Source organism: Bos mutus, chromosome 26, assembly GCF_027580195.1.
Source record: "Bos mutus isolate GX-2022 chromosome 26, NWIPB_WYAK_1.1, whole genome shotgun sequence".
Lineage (NCBI taxonomy): Eukaryota > Metazoa > Chordata > Mammalia > Artiodactyla > Bovidae > Bos > Bos mutus.
In genome coordinates this window covers 40817687-40843636 of record NC_091642.1, presented here as the reverse complement: position 1 = coordinate 40843636, position 25950 = coordinate 40817687, and the positions used below count along the sequence as shown (strand labels likewise).

General features: G+C 40.7%; 1 protein-coding gene across 1 annotated transcript; it reads left to right on the top strand.

Annotated features, from left to right (window-relative positions):
- The first annotated feature begins 6049 nt into the window (after window positions 1-6049).
- On the top strand, window positions 6050-25923 carry LIPM (lipase family member M). Its single transcript, XM_005897710.2, has 9 exons — window positions 6050-6196; window positions 9351-9468; window positions 15256-15454; window positions 16442-16551; window positions 18085-18221; window positions 18352-18498; window positions 21328-21399; window positions 22791-22862; window positions 25654-25923. Exons 1-9 carry the CDS (start codon window positions 6050-6052, stop codon window positions 25921-25923), a joined length of 1272 nt encoding a protein of 423 aa, XP_005897772.1.
- Window positions 25924-25950: the final 27 nt, after the last annotated feature.

The following is a 25950-nucleotide window of genomic DNA, read 5'->3' as shown; positions in this document are numbered from 1 at the left end:
TGGTGCCAGGTCTTCGCTGCAGCCCTCAAAATCTTCTATCTTCTTTGAGGCATGTGGGATCTTCATTTATAGCATGCAGGATCTAGTTCCCTGACCAGGGCTCAAACCCAGCCTCCCTGCATTTGGGGTATGGAGTCAGCCACTGGACCAACAGGGAAGTCCCCCTAAATGTTTAAAAAATTAACTACAACTAATTTTAGAGTTTAATAGCTTTATTTTAAAATAAAACAATTTAAAAGAAAAGAATCATCACATATTGATTAATGCAGCTAAGTGATACTTGGATCTTGTGCATGCTCAGTCATGTCCGACTCTTTATGACCCAGGAACTCCTCTGTCCATGGGATTCTCCAGGCAAGAACACTGGAGTGGGTTGCCATGCTCTTCTCCAGCGGGGATCTTCCCAACCCAGGAATCAAACCCTCGTCTCTTGTGTCTCCTGCATTGGCAGGTGGATTCTTTACCATTGTGCCACCTGGGATTAATGCAGCTGAGAGACAGTGATTGATCTCAAAATGAGAATTATACATTTTCAGGTATGTCTGACAAATGGGAGGGCAGATAAACCAAAAGAGCATTTGCCAGGTGGCCCAGAGTCTCTTGTGAGATAACTCACGTTGAGAGAAGGAATAGGGCCTCTGTTTGTACAAGAGCTTTGGTCATTTGATCATAGTGTGATCCTAACAAGAGCACTGACTTGGGCCTTCAGGCACATTTCATGGTATAACCTTCACTGGATGTGGGGTTTTGGATTATAGAACCTGAATGAATTATTTTAATAAAACTCTATTTAACTTTGGGGGAAAGCAGTGCTTGAGAGCCCTTTTTTTTTTTTTTTTTAAATAGGTTGATTAGTAATTTTATTGGTTATTTTGAATAGAGTTATATTACAATGTGATTCACCAAATAACTTATTCAGTTACTACTTTGCTGCTGTAGAAAGCAAAACGACTTTCTATGACTGGACTGTAATATATTTTTCTATCTTCTGTAACTCTTGGGAAAGAGCCCTTTAAACTGCAACGCAAACAGAAGAAAGACATTCACTCCTGGTGGTGTGTTTTTTACATTCTTATGTTACTGGCATATGTGTGCGTGTTTGTGGGGTGTAAGGGGGTCCTGTTTTGTTTAACTGATCAATGTAACATTTATTTATTTTGCAAAATAAAATTTTAGTGATCCATGGGGTCACTAAGAGTCAGACACAACTGAGCAACTTCACTTTCACTTTTCACTGATCATTTTCATAATTTTTACACATAGAACATCTATAGATAATCACCTTCTATTCACTTTTTTCCTAGTTTTTCCTTAACCTGTCTCCTATTTGACCTGTTGCTTTTTATATAATTTTGATATTTAATTGATTTATGGGTTGTATACACTAGGGGAGATGTATTTTCTTAGTTTCAAGGTGTCAGGGTACTTCAAATCATCCTTCTTTATATGTTGAGATTGTAAATACATATATATATTTAAAAAGATCAGAGTTCCTTGATAGAAACCTCTAAAGATAAACCTCTCAAAATAAACAGTTCCAAGTGCAAGGTCACACTGGCTCATTTTGTGATGCTGCTGATGCTTTCCATGAGCGGTGGGTTGCTCAGGTGTTAAGGGCATTCTTAAAATTCTGCAGTGGAGAAGAACTATAATTATTTCACATTTGTTCAAAATGTAGCTCTTTGAGCTGGACTTTGCCTGTCACTTTCTTGCTTCCAAAATGACAGTTGTGAGTTCATAAAGTCACCCAAGAATTTGATAAGCTGAATTGAACTCTATTTTCTCTACATTGAAGTGAAGTGAGGTGAAGTGAAGTCCCTCAGTCATGTCTGACTCTTTGCAGCCCTATGGACTGTAGCCTACTGGGCTCCTCCATCCATGGGATTTTCCAGGCAAGAGTACCAGAGTGGGTTGCCATTTCCTTCTCCAGGGGATCTTCCCGATCCAGGGATCGAAACCAGGTCCCCCTCATTGTAGGCAGACTCTTTACCGTCTAAGCCACAGGGTAAGCCAAAGGGGAGAACAGTTTCTAAAGGCTGAAAAAGAGGTAGTGTTGGGGGAAAGTGGTCCCACTACCAAAAACATAGGGTTTTCTTCCAAAACTAATCAGTTTTTCGTATCAAGTCTTTCATTTATACATCCATACAGTATTCACATGTAAATTATGTGAGAGTTGATCTTCCCTGAATATACTGGAACAATGGGAGATTGGTCCCAAATTTATAATGAAGTTATTGGGAGTCATTTTGAGTTTTAAATCTAGAGAGAACTTTTAAAGAGACAATTCATAGAGTTTGATATAATTGCTTTTGATAGTAGATGCAATTTTGTCCCAGAGAAAGCAATGGCAACCCACTCCAGTACTCGTGCCTGGAAAATCCCATGGGTGGAGGAGCCTGGTAGGCTGCAGTCCGTAGGGTCGCTAAGAGCCAGACATGACTGAGCAACTTCACTTTCACTTTTCACTTTCACGCCTTGCAGAAGGAAATGGCAACCCACTCCAGTGTTCTTGCCTGGAGAATCCCAGGGACGGGGGAGCCTGGTGGGCTGCTGTCTATGGGGTCACACAGAGTCAGACACGACTGAAGCGACTTAGCAGCAACAGCAGCAGCTTTGCCCTTGAATGTGGAACATTGAAATGTTACATTTTCTTCCCATGTATTAATAATCCTCAATGATGAATTAAAACACCTGAATTTTATTTCTGGCCTTGCCACAGTCTAGCTAGGTAATGTTGGGCAAGGCTTTTTAACATATTTTCCCAAATGAAAATGACAGGGCTGAATGAGAGTTTCTTTCCTTCTGACTGTATAACTTTTTGAAAACTAATTTACTGTGTTAGTTTCGAGTGTACAGTAAAGTGGACTGTCCGAATGGACATTCAGCAAAGTGGATTCAGATTTTTCTATTCTTTTCCAGATTCTTTTCCATTATAGATAATTACAAGATAGTGAATGAGGTATTCTGTGCTAGACAGTAGGTCCTTGTTGTTTTCCTACTTCACATACAGTACTGTATATATGCAGAAGGCAATGGCACCCCATTCCAGTACTCTTGCCTGGAAAATCCCATCGACAGAGGAGCCTGGTGGGCTGCAGTCCATGGGGTCGCTAAGAGTCAGACAGGACTGAGCGACTTCACTTTCACTTTTCACTTTCACACATTGGAGAAGGAAACGGCAATCCACTCCAGTGTTCTTGCCTGGAGAAGCCCAGGGACGTGGGAGCCTGATGGGCTGCTGTCTCTGGGGTCGCACAGAGTCAGACACGACTGCAGCGACTTAGCAGCAGCAGCAGTGTGTATATGGGGCTTCCCCAGTGCCTCAGTAAAAAATCCGCCTGTAATACAGGAGACAAGAGTTCAATCCTTGGGGTGGGGAGATCCCCAGGAGGAGGGCATGGTTACCCACTCCAGTATTCTTGCCTGGAGAATCCCATGGACAGAGGAGCCTGGCGAGCTACAATCCATAGGGTCGCAGAGTCGGATACAACTGAAGCGACTTAGCATGCACACAGTGTGTATAAATCTGGCTGAATGACATTTTAAAATCCTAAAGTGTCGACAGTGGGAACCCAAGTTCTTTTCCAAAATTTTATTTTGCAGAACTTCAGCGTGAGCTCAGTGGGCACCAAGGACTTGGGCTCTGCAGCATTGGGCACCCACTCCTCTTCTCTCTTCAGTTCAGTTCAGTCACTCAGTTGTGTCCGACTCTTTGCAACCCCATGGACCACAGCACGCCAGGCCTCCCTGTCCATTACCAACTCCCGGAGCTCACCCAAACTCATGTCCGTTGAGTCGGTGATGCCATCCAACCATCTCATCCTCTGTCGTCTCCTTCTCCTCCAGGGTTCAGTCTTTCCCAACATCAGGGTCTTTTCAAATGAGTCAGTTCTTCACATCAGGTAGCCAAAGTATTGGAGTTTCAGCTTCAGCATCAAGTCCTTCCAATGAACATTCAGCACTGATCTCCTTTAGGATGGACTGGTTGGATCTCCTTGCAGTCCAAGGGACTCCCAAGAGTCTTCTCCAACACCACAGTTCAAAAGCATCAATTCTTCGGCACTCAGCTTTCTTTATAGTCCAACTCTCGCATCCATACATGACCACAGGAAAAACCATAGCCTTAACTAGATGGACCTTTTTTGGCAAAGTAATGTCTCTGCTTTTTAATATGCTGTCTAGGTTGGTCATAACTTTCCTTCCAAGGAGTAAGTGTCTTTTAATTTCATGGCTGCAATCACCATCTGCAGTGATTTTGGAGCCCAAAAAATAAAGTCTCTCACTGTTTCCACTATTTCCCCATCTATTTGCTCTCTTAAATTAGGTCAAAGCTTACTCTTAGCACACATCAGATCTTTAGTGGCGGAGATGTTGAGACTGGTCCAAATAAGAGCTGCAAGCTCACCTCCTCACGTCTGAGCCAGGCAGCCCAGTGGGTGAGGCTGAAAGTGTGGGTGGGTATTTACTCACAGACTCACCATTCCTGTTTTAGCTTTAGTTCCTTCACCAACCACATTCCAAAAGTCTCTCATTTAGTGTGGCTGCTGGTACCTCAGTTCTGAAGCTTTGATGTAAAAGCAAACAAATATTTTACTTTAAATAGTATTTTTTCTTAAATTCCAACACATTCTTTACTTACAATGACAGTAAGACTATTCTCCTGCTTTGCTTAAATATTAGTTGGTTAAGGCATTGCTCAAACAGTTGGTTGAACTGGGACATTTAGTTCATGAGAATAACTAGGCTGCAACTCACTTTAGTTATTGCAGATGATTTAATTACCAGATATCCGTCAAATTAATCTCTCAGCTACTAACTAGTGATTATAACCCCAAATAAAACTCATCATCTATTTAGCTGAGCTAGTTAGAAATGACCTAAACATGGAGGATTCAGTCTTCCAATCAATGTTTTTACTCATCACTGAAAATAGAAAATATCTTAAAATTTTTTCCACATTTTAAGTAAAATTGCTTATCACTACATTGACCTTCAACCAAAGGACAGTGATCACTAAAGCCCTAGAATGTGACTGTAAAGTTTTCTGCAGACTTCATATCTTTCTACTTAACAAAATAAAGGTAAGATAAGAAATAGGAAAAAGTTCGTTTGTACCTTTGTTTCAGTTTCCACATATAAGTGATATCATACACTTGTCTTATCTATGAAACAGAAATAGACTTACAGATGTAGAAAATAAACCTATGGTTACAAAGGGGTAAAGGGAGAGAAATCGGAATATTGGTATTAACATATACACATTACTATACATAAATATAAAATAGATAATAAGGGCCTGCTGTATAACACAGGGAATTCTACTCAATACTCTGTGATGACTAATATGGGGGAAAAAATCTAAAAAAGAGGGGATATACATATATGTATAACAGATACACTTTGCTGTACATCTAAAACTAACACACTATAAATCAAGTTTATTCCAATAAAAAAATTTTTTGAAGAACTAGGTAAAAAGAAAATGATGCTTCCTTCCTATGTTCATATTGGGCTTCCCTGATGGCTCAGTGGTAAAGAATCTGCCTGCAATGCAGGAGACCCGGGTTCAGTCCCTGGGTTGGGAAGATCCCCTGGAGGAGGGCATGACAACCCACTCCAGTATTCTTGCCTGGAGAATCCCCATGGACAGAGGAGCTTGGCGGGCTACAGTCCATGGGGTCAAAAAGAGTCAGACACGGCTGAGTGGCTAAGCACAACCAGGTTCATATTACCTGATGGTGAACAGAGATTTTTATGGGTTGTATCAGATGCACTTAATTGCAGGTTGCATCAGAGAAAGTTCTTTCTACACACCAATTCATGTGATGGAATGGGAGGAGCCAGATAGTATTGGGACGCTCTGGATGGTGTTTCCATTCTACTTTATGTTCCTTCATTCCTATCAACCAAGCTTATTTAATATGCTTTGGAATTTGGAGAAGAAATTATAGCTGGCAAACATGTGAAAAAGTTTTTAAACCTAGAGGTTCTTCTGACTTTAGAATCAGTTGTTATATGACCAGGAAGAGATAAATGCAGGTGTTGAACCATGCCAAAAATCTTGTCAAGAGAATGGATTGTTTCATACAGAAACGAGATGTGGCTTCTGATCCTGGTGGCCCATTTGTTCCAGAGAAATGTGAATTCAGGACATATGCGAACTACCACTGTGGACCCAGAAGCATTCATGAATATTGTAAGTCGGGATTTTCCATGTTTGGGGGAAAGGAAGTACCTTATGTGCTTATTGCTTACAACTGTATATTATCTGCACTATGTATCATATTTATATGTGGTGGTGATTTTTGCTAGTAGAGCATAGTTGTAAATTAACATATTGTCCTGAAAAGAACACTAAGCTGGGTGTGAGTGGATATGGGCTCACCTCGAACAGTTTTGGTAAATTCAGGCAAATAATTAAATTCCTTTGAGCTTCAAATGCAATTTAACTTTTTCTTGAATTCTTAGGTTCATCCTATGAACTGTTAAATCATTGCAGTGTCTTGGGTCAAGCTCAGAGCTATGATTATTTCCATATCATCTGTGCTAATTATATTCCTCTTCTACTTTTTCCAATATTAGAAAGATGTTAGACCTCCTTTCTTACTCTCAGGACAGCCCTTTTTAGTAACATTTTGTGCCATTCTAATCTATTTAATCCTAGTTTGAACTGGTAACTCTGTTGACTGGCAATAAAAGGACCCTTATGAATGATAGAGAGGTCTTCCTGTCAGTAAAATTCATGAATGATGTGACCTCTCTAGGCATCCCACAGAATTTTTTTTGGCTTCTGCTCACATTCTTAGCTGAATTTTAATAACATTCATGGTATAGTAATACTTATCCCACAGCAGACATTGTGATGAAAGCTGAAAAGGTATTATTTCATCTTCACTGTCCTATGCTATAGATATGACCATCCTCATTTTCGCAATCAAAGAACTGAGATGAAAGAAGTTAAGCAACTCAAATCAGCCCCATCCCTGGTAGGTGGTAGAACTAGAATTCAAATCTAGGCCTGCCTGAACACACAACTCATGATTGTAACCACTCTGCAACAAATCCTCCCAGGGAAGAAGAGGCTGCCTCCAGCTGAGTAAGGTCACTCTCTGTAATGTTCATGCTCCACAGCTTTATCATAGACTTAATATACCTTTATACAGATTTAAGATGCTTTTTACAGAAACTTCCTTGAATGAATTCTAAAACTCTAAATAGGCTATTGAAATATTCTGAATCTACACACATGCAAATACTAGGAATGGGTTGCCATTTCCTTCTCCGGGGGATCTTCCCCACCTAGGGATCAAACTCTCGATTCCTACATTGCAGGTGGATTCTTTACCATGAGCCATCGGAGAAGCCACATAAATTAGTACTCTGAAGTACTTCTATTCTACTTCATTTAATTTATATGAGAGATTATAAGAATTTTCTATCTTAATTTGCCTCTCCATGTACAATTCTCCATGCCAAGTCCAATTGAATGGATTTTAGTCTTCGGGCTCCTGAAGCCCGAGCGTTGTGTAGGTGCTAGGCACACCCAGTAGGTGAGGCCCAGGGAGATTAGCTATATCTACAACTAAAGAGATTCTCTTCACTCAACAACCCAGAAGAATCTGTATAGGAACTTCTAAGGGCCAGAAGGATGTCTCCTAAAGATCTGGCTCAGTGATAAAGAATATGCCTGCCAATGCAGAAGACACAGTAACATGGGTTCAATTCCTGTATTGGAAAGATCCCCTGGAGAAGGAAATGGCTACCCACTCCAGTATTCTTGCCTGGAAAATGTCGTGGACAGAAGAGCCTGGCAGGCTACAGTTCATGGGGTTGTAAATAATGGGACATGACTAATTGTCTGAGCATATACACACAACAAATTCATATGGATATAATTTATCCTATATTTTGGTATACAACTTGCCTCACTCAAGTATTCTTCCAGCTAGTGTTAATTGAGCACCTGTTAGGCCTCAATACTGGGCTAAGCACCAAAGTTAAATCTAAGCATATCAAAGCCCTGAGTTCATGGAGTTAACAATCCAGCAGAGAAGACAGACACTCAATTATTAACCACAAGAGCAGTGACATCAAAAAAGAAAATGTAAAATAGAGAATTTAAGAACGTTTTTCTGAAGAAAGATTTCTTAACCTGAATTCTGAAAGATGAATAGGAGTTACTTGAAGGGGTAGGGGTGATTTTTAATTACAGTAGCAGCTAATGCTCTTTAAGTCCCTACTATGAACCAGTCAATCTTGTTGGTGTCACATGTGAATTATCTTTTTACATTCTTTGCAATAATCCCACAGAATGCAAACTATTGTACGTGCACGTCTGGGTGCTCAGTTGTCTTTGAGGTTCCACAGGCTGTAGCCTTCCTCTGTCCATGGGATTGTCCCAGCAAGAAAATGGAGTGGATTGCCATTTCCTCCACTAGGGGATATCTTCCTGACTCAGGGATCAAATCTGCATCTCCTGCATTGCAGGCAGATTCTTTACCACTGAGGCACCCAGGAAGCCTGAATAAACTATTGGTGTAGCTAATTTATGAACAAATAAACTGAGCAATAGGGGCAGGTTAACTAAATTTCCTAAGATCACACAGCTTATATATTAGTCCAAGAGTCAGGATTTAAAAACTCAAGCGGTGGGACCCCACAGCCTTTCCCTTAACTACTACGCCCTTTTATCCTGTATACTACACGGGCCACTTTGCACCTGGCTTTCTCCTCTCCTGTTCCTTTAAAACCAGCAGCTAATAGGAATAATTCCCTCCTCCTCTAAGTAATGACAATGGGCAGAAACTGAGGATACTTAGGAGATTTGGCAGCTTTATATTCTACAAATGCATTGGAATTACCTGATTCCTAACCTGAAGTGAGTCAGTAATATTTAAGTGCCCTGAATGTTTCTGACACATGCTCAGGTTTTGGAATAAATGTTCTTGTCCAGTGGTTCTCAAATGTTAGAGTGCATCAGAATTTCCTAAGAGACTTGTTAAGACCCAAATTGCTGCACCCTATCCTCAGAGTTTTCAATTCAATAGGTTTGAGTGGAAACTGATCATTTTGTGTTTCTACCAATTGTCTAAGTGATGCTATGCTCTTGGCTCAGGGCTACACTTTAAAAACTATCCTTCTAGTTCAATCTCCACATTAAAGATAAAGAAAATGAGAACTGGAAAAGGTTTACTTTTTTTAAAAAACAATAATCTAATTAGCTAGTGAGAAGCAAGGAATTTCTTGTCTATTTCTTCCATGCTCAAGAAATCTACTTTTTACTTTATAATCATTGAGAACATAACCATACAGAACTGAACTAAAAAAATTTTTTTTTGCTTTTTCTGTAGAGTGAAATCATCCAACATAAACGTTATCCTTGTGAGGAGTATGAAGTCTTAACAGAAGATGGATATATCCTTTCTGTTAACAGGATTCCTCAAGGCCTCGTGCAACTTAAGAAGACAGGTATGATTTCCCCTATATTATCCCAACATCGCAGTCTTCCCTACAGTAAAGAATTCCTTGTGATTTGAGTATGTAGAAAGAAACATGGATTTTTGGTACAGACTGGGCCCATTATTCCAGCCAAAAAGTGGCTTCAGCTCCTTCTTAATTCCCATCACCACTGCCCCACTCCCAATTATCTCAAATAAACAGTGAGGTATGGTTTTTTGTGGTTTTTTTGGCTGTGCTGAGCACACAGGCTTTCTCTACTTGCAGCACACAGGTTTAGTTGCCCCTCAGCATGTGGGATCTTAGTTCCCTGACCAGGGATTGAAACCACATCCCGTGCATTGAAAGGAGAATTCTTAACGACTGGACCACCAGGGAAGTCTCTAAACACAGAATTTGCTTTTCAAAAAACACCTTCAAGAAAAGTTTATTTTTTATCCCTTCTAGTAATTAATTCATTCCCCCCAATCCCTCCTATATAAATATTCTAGAATATCCCCTGATGATCTCTTAAATCAGATCAGATCAGATCAGTCACTCAGTCGTGTCCGACTCTTTGCGACCCCATGAATCGCAGCACGCCAGGCCCCCCTGTCCATCGCCAGCTCCCGGAGTTCACTGAGACTCACGTCCATCGAGTCAGTGATGCCATCCAGCCATCTCATCCTCTGTCGTCCCCTTCTCCTCCTGCCCCCAATCCCTCCCAGCATCAGAGTCTTTTCCAATGAGTCAACTCTTCCCATGAGGTGGCCAAAGTACTGGAGTTTCAGCTTTAGCATCATTCCCTCCAAAGAAATCCCAGGGCTGATCTCCTTCAGAATGGACTGGTTGGATCTCCTTGCAGTCCAAGGGACTCTCAAGAGTCTTCTCCAACACCACAGTTCAAAAGCATCAATTCTTCAGCGCTCAGCCTTCTTCACAGTCCAACTCTCACATCCATACATGACCACAAGAAAAACCATAGCCTTGACTAGACGAACCTTTGTTGGCAAAGTAATGTCTCTGCTTTTGAATACGCTATCTAGGTTGGTCATAACTTTCCTTCCAAGGAGTAAGCCTCTTTTAATTTCATGGCGGCAGTCACCATCTGTAGTGATTTTGGAGCCCAGAAAAATAAAGTCTGACACTGTTTCCACTGTTTTCCCATCTATTTCCCATGAAAATAGATCACAGCAAACTTTGCTCACAAAGAATATAAACTCCAACATGGCATCTGATATCCACCCTAGCACACTATATTCCCCATCCAGATAGTCTTATAAATATCCTGTAAATATTTAAGATGTTGCTTAGCTTTTCAGTAAAGTCTTTTAAAGAATTGAGCACTATATGTATATTTTAAGGTTTTGGTACATGTTTCCATTGCTCTTACAATCCCTTTTTTTAAATAATGATTTTCAGCCACTGTTGGCTTTTAAGAAGTTCACCTTCATTACTAATTAAAGTATACCCATCCTTCAGCTACATTTGGCTCTATTCCTTTTAAAAGGCGAGAGCTACATTTACAGCAGCCACTATGTTATGAGTCATGAGTACAGATAATGTAATTTCTTACTGTCTTCTTTCCATATACCAGGTACAATGCTAAATTCATTTACATTAATCCCATTTAGCTTTCATAATAATCTGAAGAAACTGCCACTCACAGAGGTTAAATTACCCAGAGAATCTCTGCTAGTACTTGCTAGTATGTTGCAAAACCTGCACTCAAATTAAGATTCCTGTCTTAACTAGGACCAGAAAATGCTGAATGAATGCTATTTGGCTTTGGTATAAAGAAGCTTCAGGGTTCTATTTTACTCTAATTTACATTTGTACAGCTTTTTCAAATAATATATCTTCATTTTATTTTTTTCTTTGAAGTATAATTATTTTATAATGTTGTTACTTTCTGCTGTACAAGGAAGTCAATCAGCTAGATGTATACATACATCCCCACCCTCTCGGACTTCCCTTCCTCCCTACCCCAATCCCACCCCTCCTAGGTCATCAAGGAGCACCAAGCTGAGCTCCCTGTACTATAAAGCAGGTTCCCACTAGCTATCTGTTTTACACATGGTGGGAACCTGGCGAGCTAAGTCCATGGGGTTGCACAGAGTCGAACACGACTGAGCAACTCAGAACAGCACACAGCACAGTGTATATATATCAAGCCTCATCTCAAAATTCACCCCACCCTCTCCTTCCCCCTCCCCCATGTCCACATATCAATTCTCTAGGTCTGTGTCCCTATTCTTGACCTGCAAATAGATATATCTGTACCATCTTTCTAGATTCCACATATATACATTGTGAAGTGAAAATCTCTCAGTCGTGTCTGACTCTTTGTGACCCCATGGACTATACAGTCCATGGAATTCTCCAGGCCAGAATACTGGAGTGGGTAGCCTTTCCCTTCTCCAGGGGATCTTTCCAACACAGAGACTGAACCCAGGTCTCCTATATTGCAGATTCTTTACAAGCTGAGCCACAAGGGAAGACCACATATATATATTAATATATGATATTTGATTTTCTCTGACTTACTTCACACTGCATGACAGACTCTAGCTCCATCCACATCTCAACAAATGACCCAATTTTGTTTCTTTTTATGATTAATATTCTATTGTGTATATATACCACACCATCTCTATCCATTTCTCTCATGATGGACATTTAGGTTGCTTCCACATCCTGGCTATTGTAAATAGTACTTCAATGAACTTTGGGATACACGTGTCTTTTTAAATTATGGTTTTCTACTGGAGAGGCTGTGGAGAAAAGGGCACTCTTTTGCACTGTTGGGGGGAATGTGCAGCTTTTTTTCACACCAGCTAAATAGCTATGCTTTATATATGTCCAGCATGCCCTTATGTCAGCGCTTTTGAACTTCCAGTTCTCTCTCTGGAACACAGTTTCATCAGATATCCATGCAGTTTGCTCTGGCCTCTCTTTCAGGTCTTCTGCCATGTTCTTCCCTAACCAGTCTGTTCAAAAGAACAAACCCTTCCCAACTATGGATATCTGGCCCTTTATCCTGATTACTTTTCCTTATAGCCCTTAACACCATTGATATGATAGATATTTTCTCGTTTGTTTATTAACTGTCTCTCCCAACCAGGATGTAAACTCAGCAAGAAACTTTATCAGTTTTGTTTAAGGGTATAACCAGTGCCTAAAACAGTGCCAAGCACATGGCAGGTGCCAAAAATATGTGGAATGAATGAATGAATTTTTTATAAATAAATGAATGGCCTGGAGATAGAACTTTTTCACTAAGCCCCATGAATCCTAGAGGGAAAGCAAGCCACAGTTCTTCCAAGCAGTCAGGAGACTGCGGCCTTTCATAAGCTTAGGGGGTTACCTGCAGCACCTATTCATGGATGGAGTTTGTTTTCTTCAATACTGTTTATTCAGACTGTTTTCTCATTGCCCAGGCAATTGGAGTTCAAGGTGAGTGAAAGTCACTCGGTCATGTCCGACTCTTTGAGACTCCATGGACTACACAGTCCATGGAATTCTCCAGGCCAGAATACTGGGGTAGGCGGCCGTTTCCTTCTCCAGGGGATCTTCCCAACCCAGAGATCGAATCCAGGTCTCCCGCGTTGCAGGCGGATTCCTTACCAACTGAGCTACCGGGTGCAGAATACTCCCCTCTAGTGGCTGATGTTGTTCCTGCAGCTCCCATTGGCCTCTTCAAGGAAGAAATCCCCCAGCAGTGATGGAAAAGGATTTCTCACCGTCTCTTCAAAAAGAGGGCGGATAAAATTCATACTGAAACAACTGAAAGATGTCTATAAGTTTGTGACAAAAGCCTTTTTTAAATTTTATTTTCTCAAGTAATCGTTGTTAGCTTCAAATATTTACATCAAGAGGTGAAATAGGCTGGGCCATCTTCAGAAACGATAGATCTTTAAGCAGCCCTTACACACTCACCTGCTAGCTGTAATTTAAATGAAAGCCCATGACTCAAGGGGAAATCTGAAATGAAATAAATCATTTCTAAGCCAATTCATTCACTAGGTGAACCATAAGTACAAAGCGTACTGCTAAGGAGGACCAAGCTGGCCCCAATTAGGGGAAACGTCCTTAGGGCTCCAAAGAGGAGCACTGATTCGCCTTGATTTGATCACCTCATGTTAAGGTCATCTCCTTGAGGGTTAAGAGGATGAACTCAAGGACCAGACATAAAGGAAAACCTAAACTAACTCTGAGTTCCTTTATCCTGGCCTTGCAGTAGCAGCCCTCGAGTTCTCTCTCCAGAAGGACAAAATGAGGCAAACAGCATTCATGAAGATTGCCCAGATGCTGAATGAGTTTGCTATAGAAAGGCCTTTGTCTTATATGGAGGCTCTGAGTATGGACTGAGTATGGACTCAGTTCACTGATAAGAACTGTTTACTGAATGACAAGAGCTACTAACTTTTAAGAGGTCAGGCATTTCCATTTTGGCAATATTTAGCAATGATCACTTTGCTAAGGTGGTATCTGCTGTTTTTCTACCATAAAGTTCACATTCTTCACTCTGGAATTCATAATTTATGAGGAGATATTTTCAAGATATGTAAATATCCTATACCTATTCAAACTTTTACCCACTAATTTTAGCATCCATGGATGAATTTAAACACCATCCAAGTTTCCATATTCCCTGGTGGCTCACACAGTAAAGAATCTGCCTGCAATGCGGGAAACCTGGGCTCGATCCCTGGGTCAGGAAGATCCCTGGAGAAAGGAATGGCAACCCACTCCAGTATTCTTGCCTGGAGTATTCCATGGACAGATGAGCCTGGCAGGCTACAGTCCAGAGAGTCACAAAGGTCAGACACAAATGAATGACACTTTCACACAGATGCTGTAACTAAGAGTTTTTTCCTCCCATAATTACTTGTTTATTTTTTTCTTGGTGTCAATATTAACTCATACATTTTTAATTTATTCAATGGGATGTAATTTATATCATCATTATTTATTCTGATGTTAAAACTTTCACATGTTTAACAGTTGGAATTCCTTCAAGTTGGCTTGCCAGTCCTCTTGATTTGAAAGATCTATAATAATTAAGCCATTAAGTGTATGGTGTGTGTGTGTATATATATGTGTGTGTGTGTGTGTGTAAATATCCTATTTATAATTACACAAGTGTATGTTTATATATTATTAATATAGTAAATATATAATATATTAAATATATTTGTATATATTTATATGTGTGTATATTAATAGTATGTCAATAATTATATATACTTTAGAATCCTAATTTTAAATTGTATATTAATTTTATTGCTCAGTCACTAAGTTGTGTCTGACTCTTTTTACAGCCCATAGTATACATTATTGATATTATGATATTAATATACACATATATTTATATATAATTTTATAATATAGCTTATTAAAATATAATAACATTATTTTATTATTTGTGTATGATAGTTATAATTATATATAATTAAATTAATTCTGTATGTTCTTCCTGGGGCACTTCCAATATCCTCTGACCCCAGACAAGTCTAACGATAATGGTAACTACACAAAAGCAACAATAGAAGGCAAACGTAATTGATTCTTTCTCTGTGCCAGACATTCTGCCATCTGCTTCTTGTGCACTATTTTACTTAATCATAACAAAAATACTATTTTCTTCATGAGGAAATCAAGGCACAGAAAGGTTAAGTAACTGCCCAAGGTAATCAAGTTAGCAAGCAGCTGAATCGAGGTTTGAACACAGGTCTGTCTAACTTTAAACCTTCAAACACATTAAGGGATAAGGCAGGTGCAGAACATTACACGCTGTTGAAATTCACTTTTCTGTAGGTCCCAGACCTGTGGTGTTACTGCAGCATGGCCTGTTGGGAGATGCTAGCAACTGGATTTCCAACCTGCCCAACAACAGCCTGGGCTTCATTCTGGCAGATGCTGGTTTTGACGTGTGGCTGGGAAACAGCAGAGGAAACACTTGGTCTCGGAAGCACAAGACCCTCTCCGTAGACCAAGATGAGTTCTGGGCTTTCAGGTATATGTAAATCTTGAGAGTGGAGGTGAACATGGATATTTTTGGGAGAACTGAGTAAAGAATTAGAGCTCCTGGTATTAGGATAATTTACTTTGGTTGGCCCATCAATATCCCAACACTATGTCCCCTAATTGTCATAGTTGACTAGTGATTCTCTGGGGGCAGTAAATTGAATTCCTCAAGTAGAAGGTTGGTATGGCCAGTGGGATAAGAATGCTGGTTAGTGTCAGGTGATGGAGACTGGAATGGGAGAAATGTAGGTCCATTTCCTTGTAGATGGATATCCTGGGACTGACTCTTCCCTAAGTGAGAACTCCCACCCCCAGAAGATGATGAGGACAGGCAGTGTTAAAGATATACGGGGAATGAACAAGCCTTAGGGGCCATCAACTTGGTTACTATATCTCTCACACTCTTACAAAAGTTTTTTCAATGTTTTTATTTGAATGATCTATTGATATTCAACTTGCTGTTTATCCATTTCACCAGAGAAGGGACCCTGCAGCATCTTTAATACATTTCATATAAAGAATCTGCATAGGAATTCTCTGGCAGTCCAATCATTCAGACTTCATGCTTCCACTGCAGGCAGTATGGGTCTAATCCCTGGTGGGGAACTAAGGTCCTGCAGGTCACCTGGCATGGCCTCAAAAACAAACAATCTGTTTGGCCCTGTTCTATTCTGCTAGTCGAATAACAAGGACACCCCCACCAGGAGGTGGAGCTTGTGCTCACTGAATGTTGATTAAGATGGTTATTTCTCTTTGATAATTTCTAGAGAAAACAGCAGTTTGCTAACAGCCCATGCTCCCAGAGGCACCCACGTATCATGGGTTTGAAACAAGTCCATCCTGAGTGTTGTGAGGAACACAGTAACAAGCTGATGGATAGGACTGACAACTCAAGGGTGTTTGTAAACCCTGGGGGGCTGCTTTTGTTTGTTTCTGGTTATAATTTTTCATATAACTTTGTCTTTTCCCCTTGTAGCTATGATGAGATGGCTAGGTTTGACCTTCCTGCAGTCATAAACTTTATTTTGCAGAAAACGGGCCAAGAAAAGATTTATTATGTCGGCTATTCACAGGGCACCACCATGGGTAGGTTCCAAAAAAAATCAGGTTTGTATATTCAGGAGAAATGTGAGCGTATATGAGCACAGCCAGGCCAGGCATCACACACTTCTCTCAGATCTGGCTTCTTCAGGGCCATGAGATTCTGGTTTCTCCCTGCCCACCCTCCTGCCCCACAACATGCAAATATCAGCTTAGACAGAGAGTGTGCAGGTGCTTTTGAAATAGACACATAGTATTTCAAATATAATGGCCATGCCCTGGCTGTCTACAATAGTATTTTCCTCCCAAAGGCTCTAGAAAGATTGTCTCTTTGCAATCTGGGGTATTAGTCTCTATTTTATAAGTATGGAAACTGAGGCACAGACTGACTTTACCAATATCCCATACCTAGTCTATGGGCGGAAATAAGAACTGGAATCCAGTTCACTGGACGACTTTTCTACTAGTGTGTGTGAAAATTGCTCAGTCGTGTCTGACTCTTTGCAACCCCATGGACTATACAATCCATGGAATTCTCTGGGCCAGAATATTGGAGTGGGTAGCTGTTCCCTTCTCTAGGAGATCCTCCCAACCCAGGGACTGAAACCAGGTCTCCCACATTGCAGGCAGATTCTTTAGCAGCTGAGCCACAGGGAAGCCCAAGAATACTGGAGTGGGTAACCTATCCCTTCTCCAGCAAATCTTCCCAATCCAGGAATCGAACCAGGGTCTCCTGCATTGCAGGTGGATTCTTTCCCACCTGAGCTACTGTGTTCCAATTTGGGCTCCAGAAAAGCTGGAGATCCAAGAAAACCAGCAAAACTCTGTTATCTCAATACCCATTATGTTAGAGAACATACTTTTTATCAATAAACAAGAAAATGTCTCTCAGCCTTGATGTCTCTCACTATAAAGATTTATGAAAAATACCTCACAAGCATCTGAGAATTAAGTAAGATCCATGAAACTCTCCTCAAAGTGTCTAACATATAGTTACCTCTCAAAATACATATTTTCTCAAAATCCGTATTATTGGGTTCAATAATTTAATAATTCACTGAAAACCTAGTAATGGGCAGCAAGTATCCTATACGTCAGAGGAAGCTCAGAGATGCGGTTGCTGCTGTTGTTTTTGCCTGTCAAGGAGCTTATAATTTCTCAAGAGAGTTAGAACACACATAATTACTTAGCTGCTGCTGCTAAGTTGCTTCAGTTGTGTCCGACTCTGTGCAACCCCATAGACAGCAGCCCACCAGGCTCCCCCGTCCCTGGGATTCTCCAGGCAAGAACACTGGAGTGGGTTGCCATTTCCTCCTCCAATGCATGAAAGTGAAAAGTGAAAGTGAAGTCGCTCAGTCGTGTCCGACCCTCAGCGACTCCATGGACTTCAGCCTTCCAGGCTCCTCCATCCGTGGGATTTTCCAGGCAAGAGTACTGAAGTGGGGTGCCATTGCCTTCTCCAATTACTTAGCTACTAAAGAACAAAACAATTACTGAAACATCTTGATAAAAGTAAAATAAGCATTTTATTCGCTCTAGGATATTCAATATCCATGTTGACATATTTCTTTTTTGCAGGCTTTATTGCATTTTCCACCATGCCAGAGCTGGCTCAGAAAATAAAAATGTATTTTGCTTTAGCACCCATAGCTACTATTAAATATGCAAAAAGCCCTGGGACCAAATTTTTGCTGCTGCCAGATATGATGATCAAGGTATGTGATTCCTCAGAAAATTCCTTGCCTATGCACAAGAGTTTTCCAGTCCATTGGCTAGGAAATATGCTTTTACATTAGAGACACTTCTTTTTTACTATAATGACTATTTCATTTCATGTTTTTACAGGGATTGTTTGGCAAAAGAGAATTTCTCTACCAGACCCGATTTCTTAGACAGTTTGTTGTGTACCTTTGCAGCCAGGTGATTATGGATCAGATTTGTAGCAACATCATGTTACTCCTGGGAGGATTTAATCCAAAGAATATGAACATGGTAAGTGGCAGCCTCGTCAATTCTCAGTGTCCCAGAACAAAGCAAACAATTATTAGTCTCTCTCCTTGAGGGTGAGCTAATGCCATGGAAGATTTAGGGAAGTGATGCTCCAAGAAACTCAGTTTTATTCAAATCATAATACTGTGCAGAAAATACTTCAGCATGGGCTGAGTCAAGTTTAACATAACAGCATGACTACGCATTAACTCCATAGATTCAAGATTGAAGAGGTCTGAAAACAGCTTTCCTACAGTGAATTAACATCTGCAAAAATATGTGATTAGAACCCATAAGTCGAAAGAGAAAACTGCTGTGCACCATCCATGTCTTCTTTTTACTCAGACCTTTCCAGTTTGTAGTTTAAGTCCTGTGATAGGCTGTCTGGGAGTTTCAGTTTGGCTAAGATAGCTTCCCAGTTCTTCCCAGGTGGTGTTAGTGGTAAAGAACTTGCCTGCCAATGCAGGAGATGTAAGAGACACAGGTTTGGTCCCTGGGTTGGGAAGATCCCCTGGAGGAGGGCATGGCAACCCACTCCAGTATTCATGCTTGGAGAATCCCATAAACAGAGAAGCCTGGCAGTTTATGGCCCATAGGATTGCAAAGAGTCAGACACAACTGAAGCAACTTAGCACACACAAGGCATAGCTTCCATTTGGCAAGCATGACAGTGGGTTCCCCAGGAAGCGTACTCTGAGATGGAGATTCGTGTGCAGAATGATTCAGGCTATGGCCTTGGGATAACACATAGGAAAGGGAAGGCAACAGGACTTGGTAGATCAAAAAAGTCCAGCTGGGATGTAGCCTCAGTGGGAACCTCAGTTGACCCTCTAGGGATCTGTAAAGATGGGATGATCCTTCAGAATTGTCCCAAGTTAGCATGAGAGGGCTGGGTCTTTATAACCCCCACAGACAGCACCAGTCATGGGGAGATGGGCAGTGCAGCTCTCTGCAGAGGGGACAGTTCCCCAAGGACACCAGACAGTGGAGGGCTATCTGTCAACAGCTGGAGGAACATGGTTTTAATTCCTGAAGATTTTTTTGCCTTTTTTTAAATCAAAAATATGATGAACAGCTATCATTTGATAAGCATTTCATTGCATGCCAGGCTATTATTCCCTATAACAACCCAATGAAACAGGTATTATCAATATTCCCACTTTGCAGATTAATAACCTCACATTTAGTGGATTAAGCTATGCTCTCAATTTCTCCTAAAAAATAAACAGCAGAAGTGAGATTTGAATGCAGTCTCAGTTAATTACTTTAGGAAAGCTTTCTAAAAGATAAAGTCAGATGTCTAATGAAAAGCTTTTCTCAGATGAAAAATTCAGGTGCTTGGGATAGGTTTAGGGGCATTTTTTAATTATGTGCATGTGTAGTTTTCTATTTCATGGATAAATGCTGGGACGTTAATGATGTTCCCATTTCTGCATTTGACACCCTGAAGATTTGCTCTTCAGTTCAGTTCAGTCACTCAGTCGTGTCCGACACTTTGCAACCCCATGAATAGCAGCACGCCAGGCTTCCCTGTCCATCACCATCTCCCGGAGTTCACTCAAACTCACGTCCATTGAGTTGGTGATGCCCCAGCCATCTCATCCTCTGTCGTCCCCTTCTCCTCCTGCCCCCAATCCCTCCCAGCATCAGGGTCTTTTCCAATGAGTCAACTCTTTGCATGAGGTAGCCAAAGTACTGGAGTTTCAGCTTTAGCATCATTCCTTCCAAAGAAATCCCAGGGCTGATCTCCTTTAGAATGCACTGGTTGGATCTCCTTGCAATCCAAGGGACTCTCAAGAGTCTTCTCCAACACCACAGTTCAAAAGCACCAATTCTTTGGTGCTCAGCTTTCTTCATAGTCCAACTGTCGCATCTGTACATGACCACTGGAAAAACCACAGCCTTGACTAGACGGACCTTTGTTGGCAAAGTAATGTCTCTGCTTTTCAATATGCTATCTAGGTTGGTCATAACTTTCCTTCCAAGGAGTAAGCGTCTTTTAATTTCATGGCTACAGTCACCATCTGCAGTGATTTTGGAGCCCAAAAAATTAAGTCTGACACTGTTTCCACTGTTTCCCCATCTATTTGCCATGAAGTGATGGGACTGGATGCCATGATCTTCATTTTCTGAACGTTGAGCTTTAAGCCAACTTTTTCACTCTCCTCTTTCACTTTCATCAAGAGGCTTTTTAGTTCCTCTTCACTTTCTGTCATAAGGGTGGCATCATCTGCATATCTGAGGTTATTGATATTTCTCCCGGCAATCTTGATTCCAGCTTGTGCTTCTTCCAGCCCAGCGTTTCTCATGATGTACTCTGCATAGAAGTTAAATAAACAGGGTGACAATATACAGCCTTGACATACTCCTTTTCCTATTTGGAACCAGTCTGTTGTTCCATGTCCAGTTCTAACTGTTGCTTCCTGACCTGCATACAGGTTTCTCAAGAGGCAGGTCAGGTGGTCTGGTATTCCCATCTCTTTCAGAATTTTCCACAGTTTATTGTGATCCACACAGTCAAAGGCTTTGGCATAGTCAATAAAGCAGAAATAGATGTTTTTCTGGAACTCTTTTGCTTTTTCAATGATCCAGCGGATGTTGGCAATTTGGTCTCTGGTTCCTCTGCCTTTTCTAAAACCAGCTTGAACATCTGGAAGTTCGCAGTTCACACATTGCTGAAGCCTGGCTTGGAGAATTTTGAGCATTACTTTACTAGCGTGTGAGATGAGTGCAATTGTGTGGTAGTTTGAGCATTCTTTGGCATTGCCTTTCTTTGGCACTGGAATGAAGACTTCCATTCATGTCCCACAAACTACTCATGCTTTGTTACAGAGCCGAGCAAATGTGTATGTCGCTCATACTCCTTCAGGAACATCTGTGCAAAACATCCTGCACTGGAGCCAGGTAAGGGCGCTGAGTTTGTACTCTTTGTTGAAGGTGTTTGTGCAGTTTGTCTGGAAAAGTCAGTGCTCTTCGGACAGCCCAGGAGTTGTTTCACCTTTATTCCAAGATGACATGTGATTCTGTCAACACTATTTCAACTGTGAGTTTGATCTAGAAAACTGAAACTTTTCAAGATATGGGAGGAAAGGACTGGCCCTAGGACATCTTTAGTAGACTCCTCAAAATGTGAATTCAGACGGTTCAGGTGAGACCTTCTCAGTCTCTAGCCACCTCAAAGATAAGACCAGAGATAGGCTTTTCCAGCAGGATGGCATGGTCAAGTAGAAATAAAAATGCAAATGCAGGTCTAATTCCCCAGAGAGGCTTCCACGGAAGTCCTCTGTGCTGAAGATTGCACCCGGAGCCGAGGAAGGAATGTCCTGATGAACAGTCATGGAAACCATCTCTAGGCACAGTGTGGTGAGTTTGTTCTGCCATCGGTTCAAGGAACAATGTGACTGCTCGTTATTCTTTCACATGTGAAGAAGCAACAAAACTAATATTGCTCATTATAGATGATACTATAGAGTGACCCCAATCGGCTGTGGGAATGACAAGGCACACAGTACAGAGAGTTAGAACCTCACTAACCTTAGATTCTCACCTATTAAAAATGCCCCCGGAGAAGGGAATGGCCACCCATTCCAGTATTCTTGCCTGGGAACTCCATGGAAGAGGAGCCTGGTGGACTTTAAAGTCCAAGGGGCTGCAAAAGAGTCAGACATGACTGAGCGACTAATGTATATACATATGTACTAAAAATACTACTTTGTTTTTGAAAATGAGAGACTTTTAACTCAACAAAAAGTTGTAATAGTGATGATGACATTAATAAATCATAAATATTGGTAGTGTCCATTTTTCTAATTTAGAACCTAGTCAAATTGTTCTTCAAAGGTCATTGTTATATTTTGGTAGATGTGTGTGAGAGCAAGAGAGAGAGAGAGAGAGAAGAGTGGGGAGAGGCATTTTATCATTAAAATTAAAGAATTCTAAACTGGATTAAGTGTTGGTCATCTTCGTCCAGAGTCACTACATTGCACAACTGTAGGGGGTACTCTCCCACTGTAGGTGTGTGCAGGATACCCACCTACATAGACCATGATGGGGATACACTTTCTGGGGTTGTATAATATGGTGGTCAAGTTCTGTAGCACATTTTTCTTCCTGAAGGACCTTATTCTTGTCTTTACACTCTCCTGAAGATTATCCTGAAGTTGAATGGAAAGCAGCTTCAGGCTTTGTCCTCTGCTTCCCTCATAACTGCAGACTTGGCAGCATGTTTTCACCCCTCTTCCCACCTTTATCCCTTAACACATTTGAATGCCATCTAAATTGTTGTTTCCTTTTAGGCAGCGAATTCTGGGGAACTCCGGGCATTTGACTGGGGCAGTGAGACCAAAAATCTGGAAAAGGGCAATCAGGTAAGAAAATCAAATACATTCTGCTGAAAATATATCCTTTTGAAATGCATGAGAGAAAAGTTATACTGGCAGTTTATTCTAGAAATGGAAATAAAGTATAAGAAATCAAGTAGAGTAGAATACTACTCAGCCATAAAAAAAAGAATGAAATAATGCCATTTGCAACAATATGGACGGACCCAGAAATTATCATACTAAGTGAAGTATGTCAGAGAAAGAAAGGAAAATACCGCATGTTATCACTTATATGTGGCATCTAAAATACGACACAGATGAACTTATCTACAAAAGAGACTTACAGACGAATAGAACAGCAGACTTGTGGTTGCCAGGGCGGAGGGGTTAGGAGACGGACTGACTTGAAGTTTGGGATTAGCAAATGCAAACTATTATATATAGGATGGATAAACAGCAGGGTCCTACTGTATAGCACAGAGAACTCTATTCAATATCTGGTGCATATAATTGAAAAGAAAATGAAAAAGAATATATATCTGAATCATTTTGCTGTACAGCAGAAATTAACACGACATTGTCAGTCAACTATGTGCATGGCATAAAATAAATTCTTACAAAAGAATTCAAGTAGAAAGTAATTCTGGTTCAACTTCATTTAAGGATATGAGAAAGTTTAAAGCTTTGACAAGAGACTTTTAGAAGTTAAAAAAAAGACTGTTATAATGCTTAGGAGAACTTTTCTGAGGATGCTGCCTCTGTGAGCAAGGGACTGGGCCCCCTAGGAGCAAGACTGGGTAGACAGTGAAGGGAAGGGTGTAGTCTGGTGGCTGCTAGAAAGATCTTTAGGATTTAAAAACAACAATGACAACAGAAAAAAAAAATGAAGGTGGCAGGAGTGAGGTTGGTTCATGGTACAGTAAAAGGAGTATTAATAACAAGTGAGAATTACTGCATTAGTTATGCCTCTGCCCTACAAAGTTGTGTAATGATGGCCAGACTGCTTTGATTCTTCAGGCCTCAATCTGTTTCTCTTTAAAATTAAAATTATTGGATGAGATAATTTGCAAGAATTCTCCCTGGTTACACTTTTAATGAATCTGTAATCTGCAAGTGAAAAATATGAAAACATATTACCCAAGAAAATGTGTGTGTGATCAATGCTATGGACTAAAATTTAAAGTAAAAGTAATGGGCATCAAACTTTTCTGAGCATAAAATCTTCACTGAAGTTTATTGGTTAGCTTGTATATGAATGTAAACAGATATTGACCACACAAACATAAAGCTGGAAGGAGCAGAATACACACACAGGTGAATCTTTGAGAGTCTCACATCATACTTAGCATCCACTTTTCTATAACAGTCGAGATATAAAAGTCTAGGAAACTGGAGAGACCACTGCAGTGCCACTGAAGAGCAAACTCTCAATCACGAGTATCAGCTATATATTTTTAGATCCTTCTTGTTTCCTAAAAGATAGCTTTAGAGAAAGCATACCAGTTCCAAGGTAGATTTAATTAATCAATATTTAAGGTCATGAATTAGAAAGTGAAGCATGCAAAACAGGTGACAGAAAATGTCATGGAAAGAAAAACACACATACCAAAAAGCATTATTACACGAAAAGACATCATAGAGGCACACAGCCTTAGAGCCAGTCCTGATATTCAGGCCAATCCTTTCACCTGTTAGATGAGAAAAACATAGGTTCCATAGACTATTCCAACCTCCCATATCTAAAGTGAAAGTGAAGTCGCTCAGTCGTGTCCGACTCTTTGCGACCCCATGGACTGTAGCCTACCAGGCTCCTCTGTGCATGGGATTTTCCAGGCAATAGTCCTGGAGTGGATTGCCATTCCCTTCTCCAGGGGATCTTCCTGACCCAGGGATCGAACCCAGGTCTCCCACATTGTAGACAGACGCTTTACCGTGTGAGCCACCAGGGAAGTCCTTTCCACATTTAGTTACTCTATTAAAGTGGATCTGACCACAAACTTGGATGAAGACCATATACATATGTCTTATTATAACTCACAGTATCAGATGCTATTCCTTCAAATTCTTAAAAACCACAAAGAGAAATAAAGACTCCAAGGATTGGAGTCGTGGGTCCAGGGTGGATTTTCTGAGAAGTGGGCCTGGACATTTCTGTTGAGAGTTCTTGGTGTTTATTAACATCAAGGGCTCTCAGCCAGCCAAACTGATCTGGTAGTTCTGTTTGAATAAGAGAAGATCTCAAGAACTAGGAATCCTAGATATCCTTTCTCTGGGTGATGGGCGACTAGAGCAAGGATCTAATTCTTACCACTTCTAGGTTCAAACTCCCTAAGTTTCAGTGCCATTGGCTTCCCCATGTTTCTTGAGACACAGGACAGAAAACCCCTGTGACCAACCAAGTCCTTCTCAGTAGATTCCATCCTCTTGCCTTTCTCTGTAGAATCTTTTCAATCTGACCTCATGAAATGTTGTGAAATTATCTTCGAAAAAAACAGGAGTATTATCTTTTAAAGGCAATTTGTATATTAAATATTTACTAATAGGAAGGGAAAGAATTGAACATGCAATGCCAAAGGCGCTAGGCAATTGAGATGTTTTCTCATTTAACTTGGTAAATTATTCCAGGCATCATCCACATTTTGCAGATGAAGAAAACGAGGTTAAATGAGGTTGAGCAGGAGTTGGCGTAGAAACTCTCAATGCAGTTTTGTACGGCTCCAGTGCCCATGCGCCTTTCATCACAACACAGAGCACATTTACTGAGTTTATTAGAAAAGTAAATTATGAGTTTGGATGTCCAAATGTTATACAGTTAAAAACTATTTATTTTCTCTAGCCAACTCCTGTAAGGTACAAAGTTAGAGACATGACAGTCCCTACAGCAATCTGGACTGGGGGTCAGGACTGGCTTTCAAATCCGGATGATGTGAGAACACTGCTCTCCGAAGTGACCAATCTCATCTACCATAAGAACATTCCTGAATGGGCTCACGTGGATTTCATCTGGGGTCTGGATGCTCCTCACCGTATGTACAATGAAATCATACATCTGATGAAACAGGAAGATACCAGCCTTTCCCAGGGAACTATCAGTGTAAGCTTGTGAAGCACCTGATACTAACTAGTCTTAGAA

Excerpts from the sequence above, each read along its gene's own strand:
- LIPM (XM_005897710.2), top strand. The coding sequence starts at position 6,050 with ATGCCAAAAATCTTGTCAAGAGAATGGATTGTTTCATACAGAAACGAG. Across the intron at positions 9,469-15,255 it reads CGTGCAACTTAAGAAGACAG|GTCCCAGACCTGTGGTGTTA; the intron begins GTATGATTTCCC and ends ACTTTTCTGTAG. Across the intron at positions 22,863-25,653 it reads ATCTGGAAAAGGGCAATCAG|CCAACTCCTGTAAGGTACAA; the intron begins GTAAGAAAATCA and ends TATTTTCTCTAG.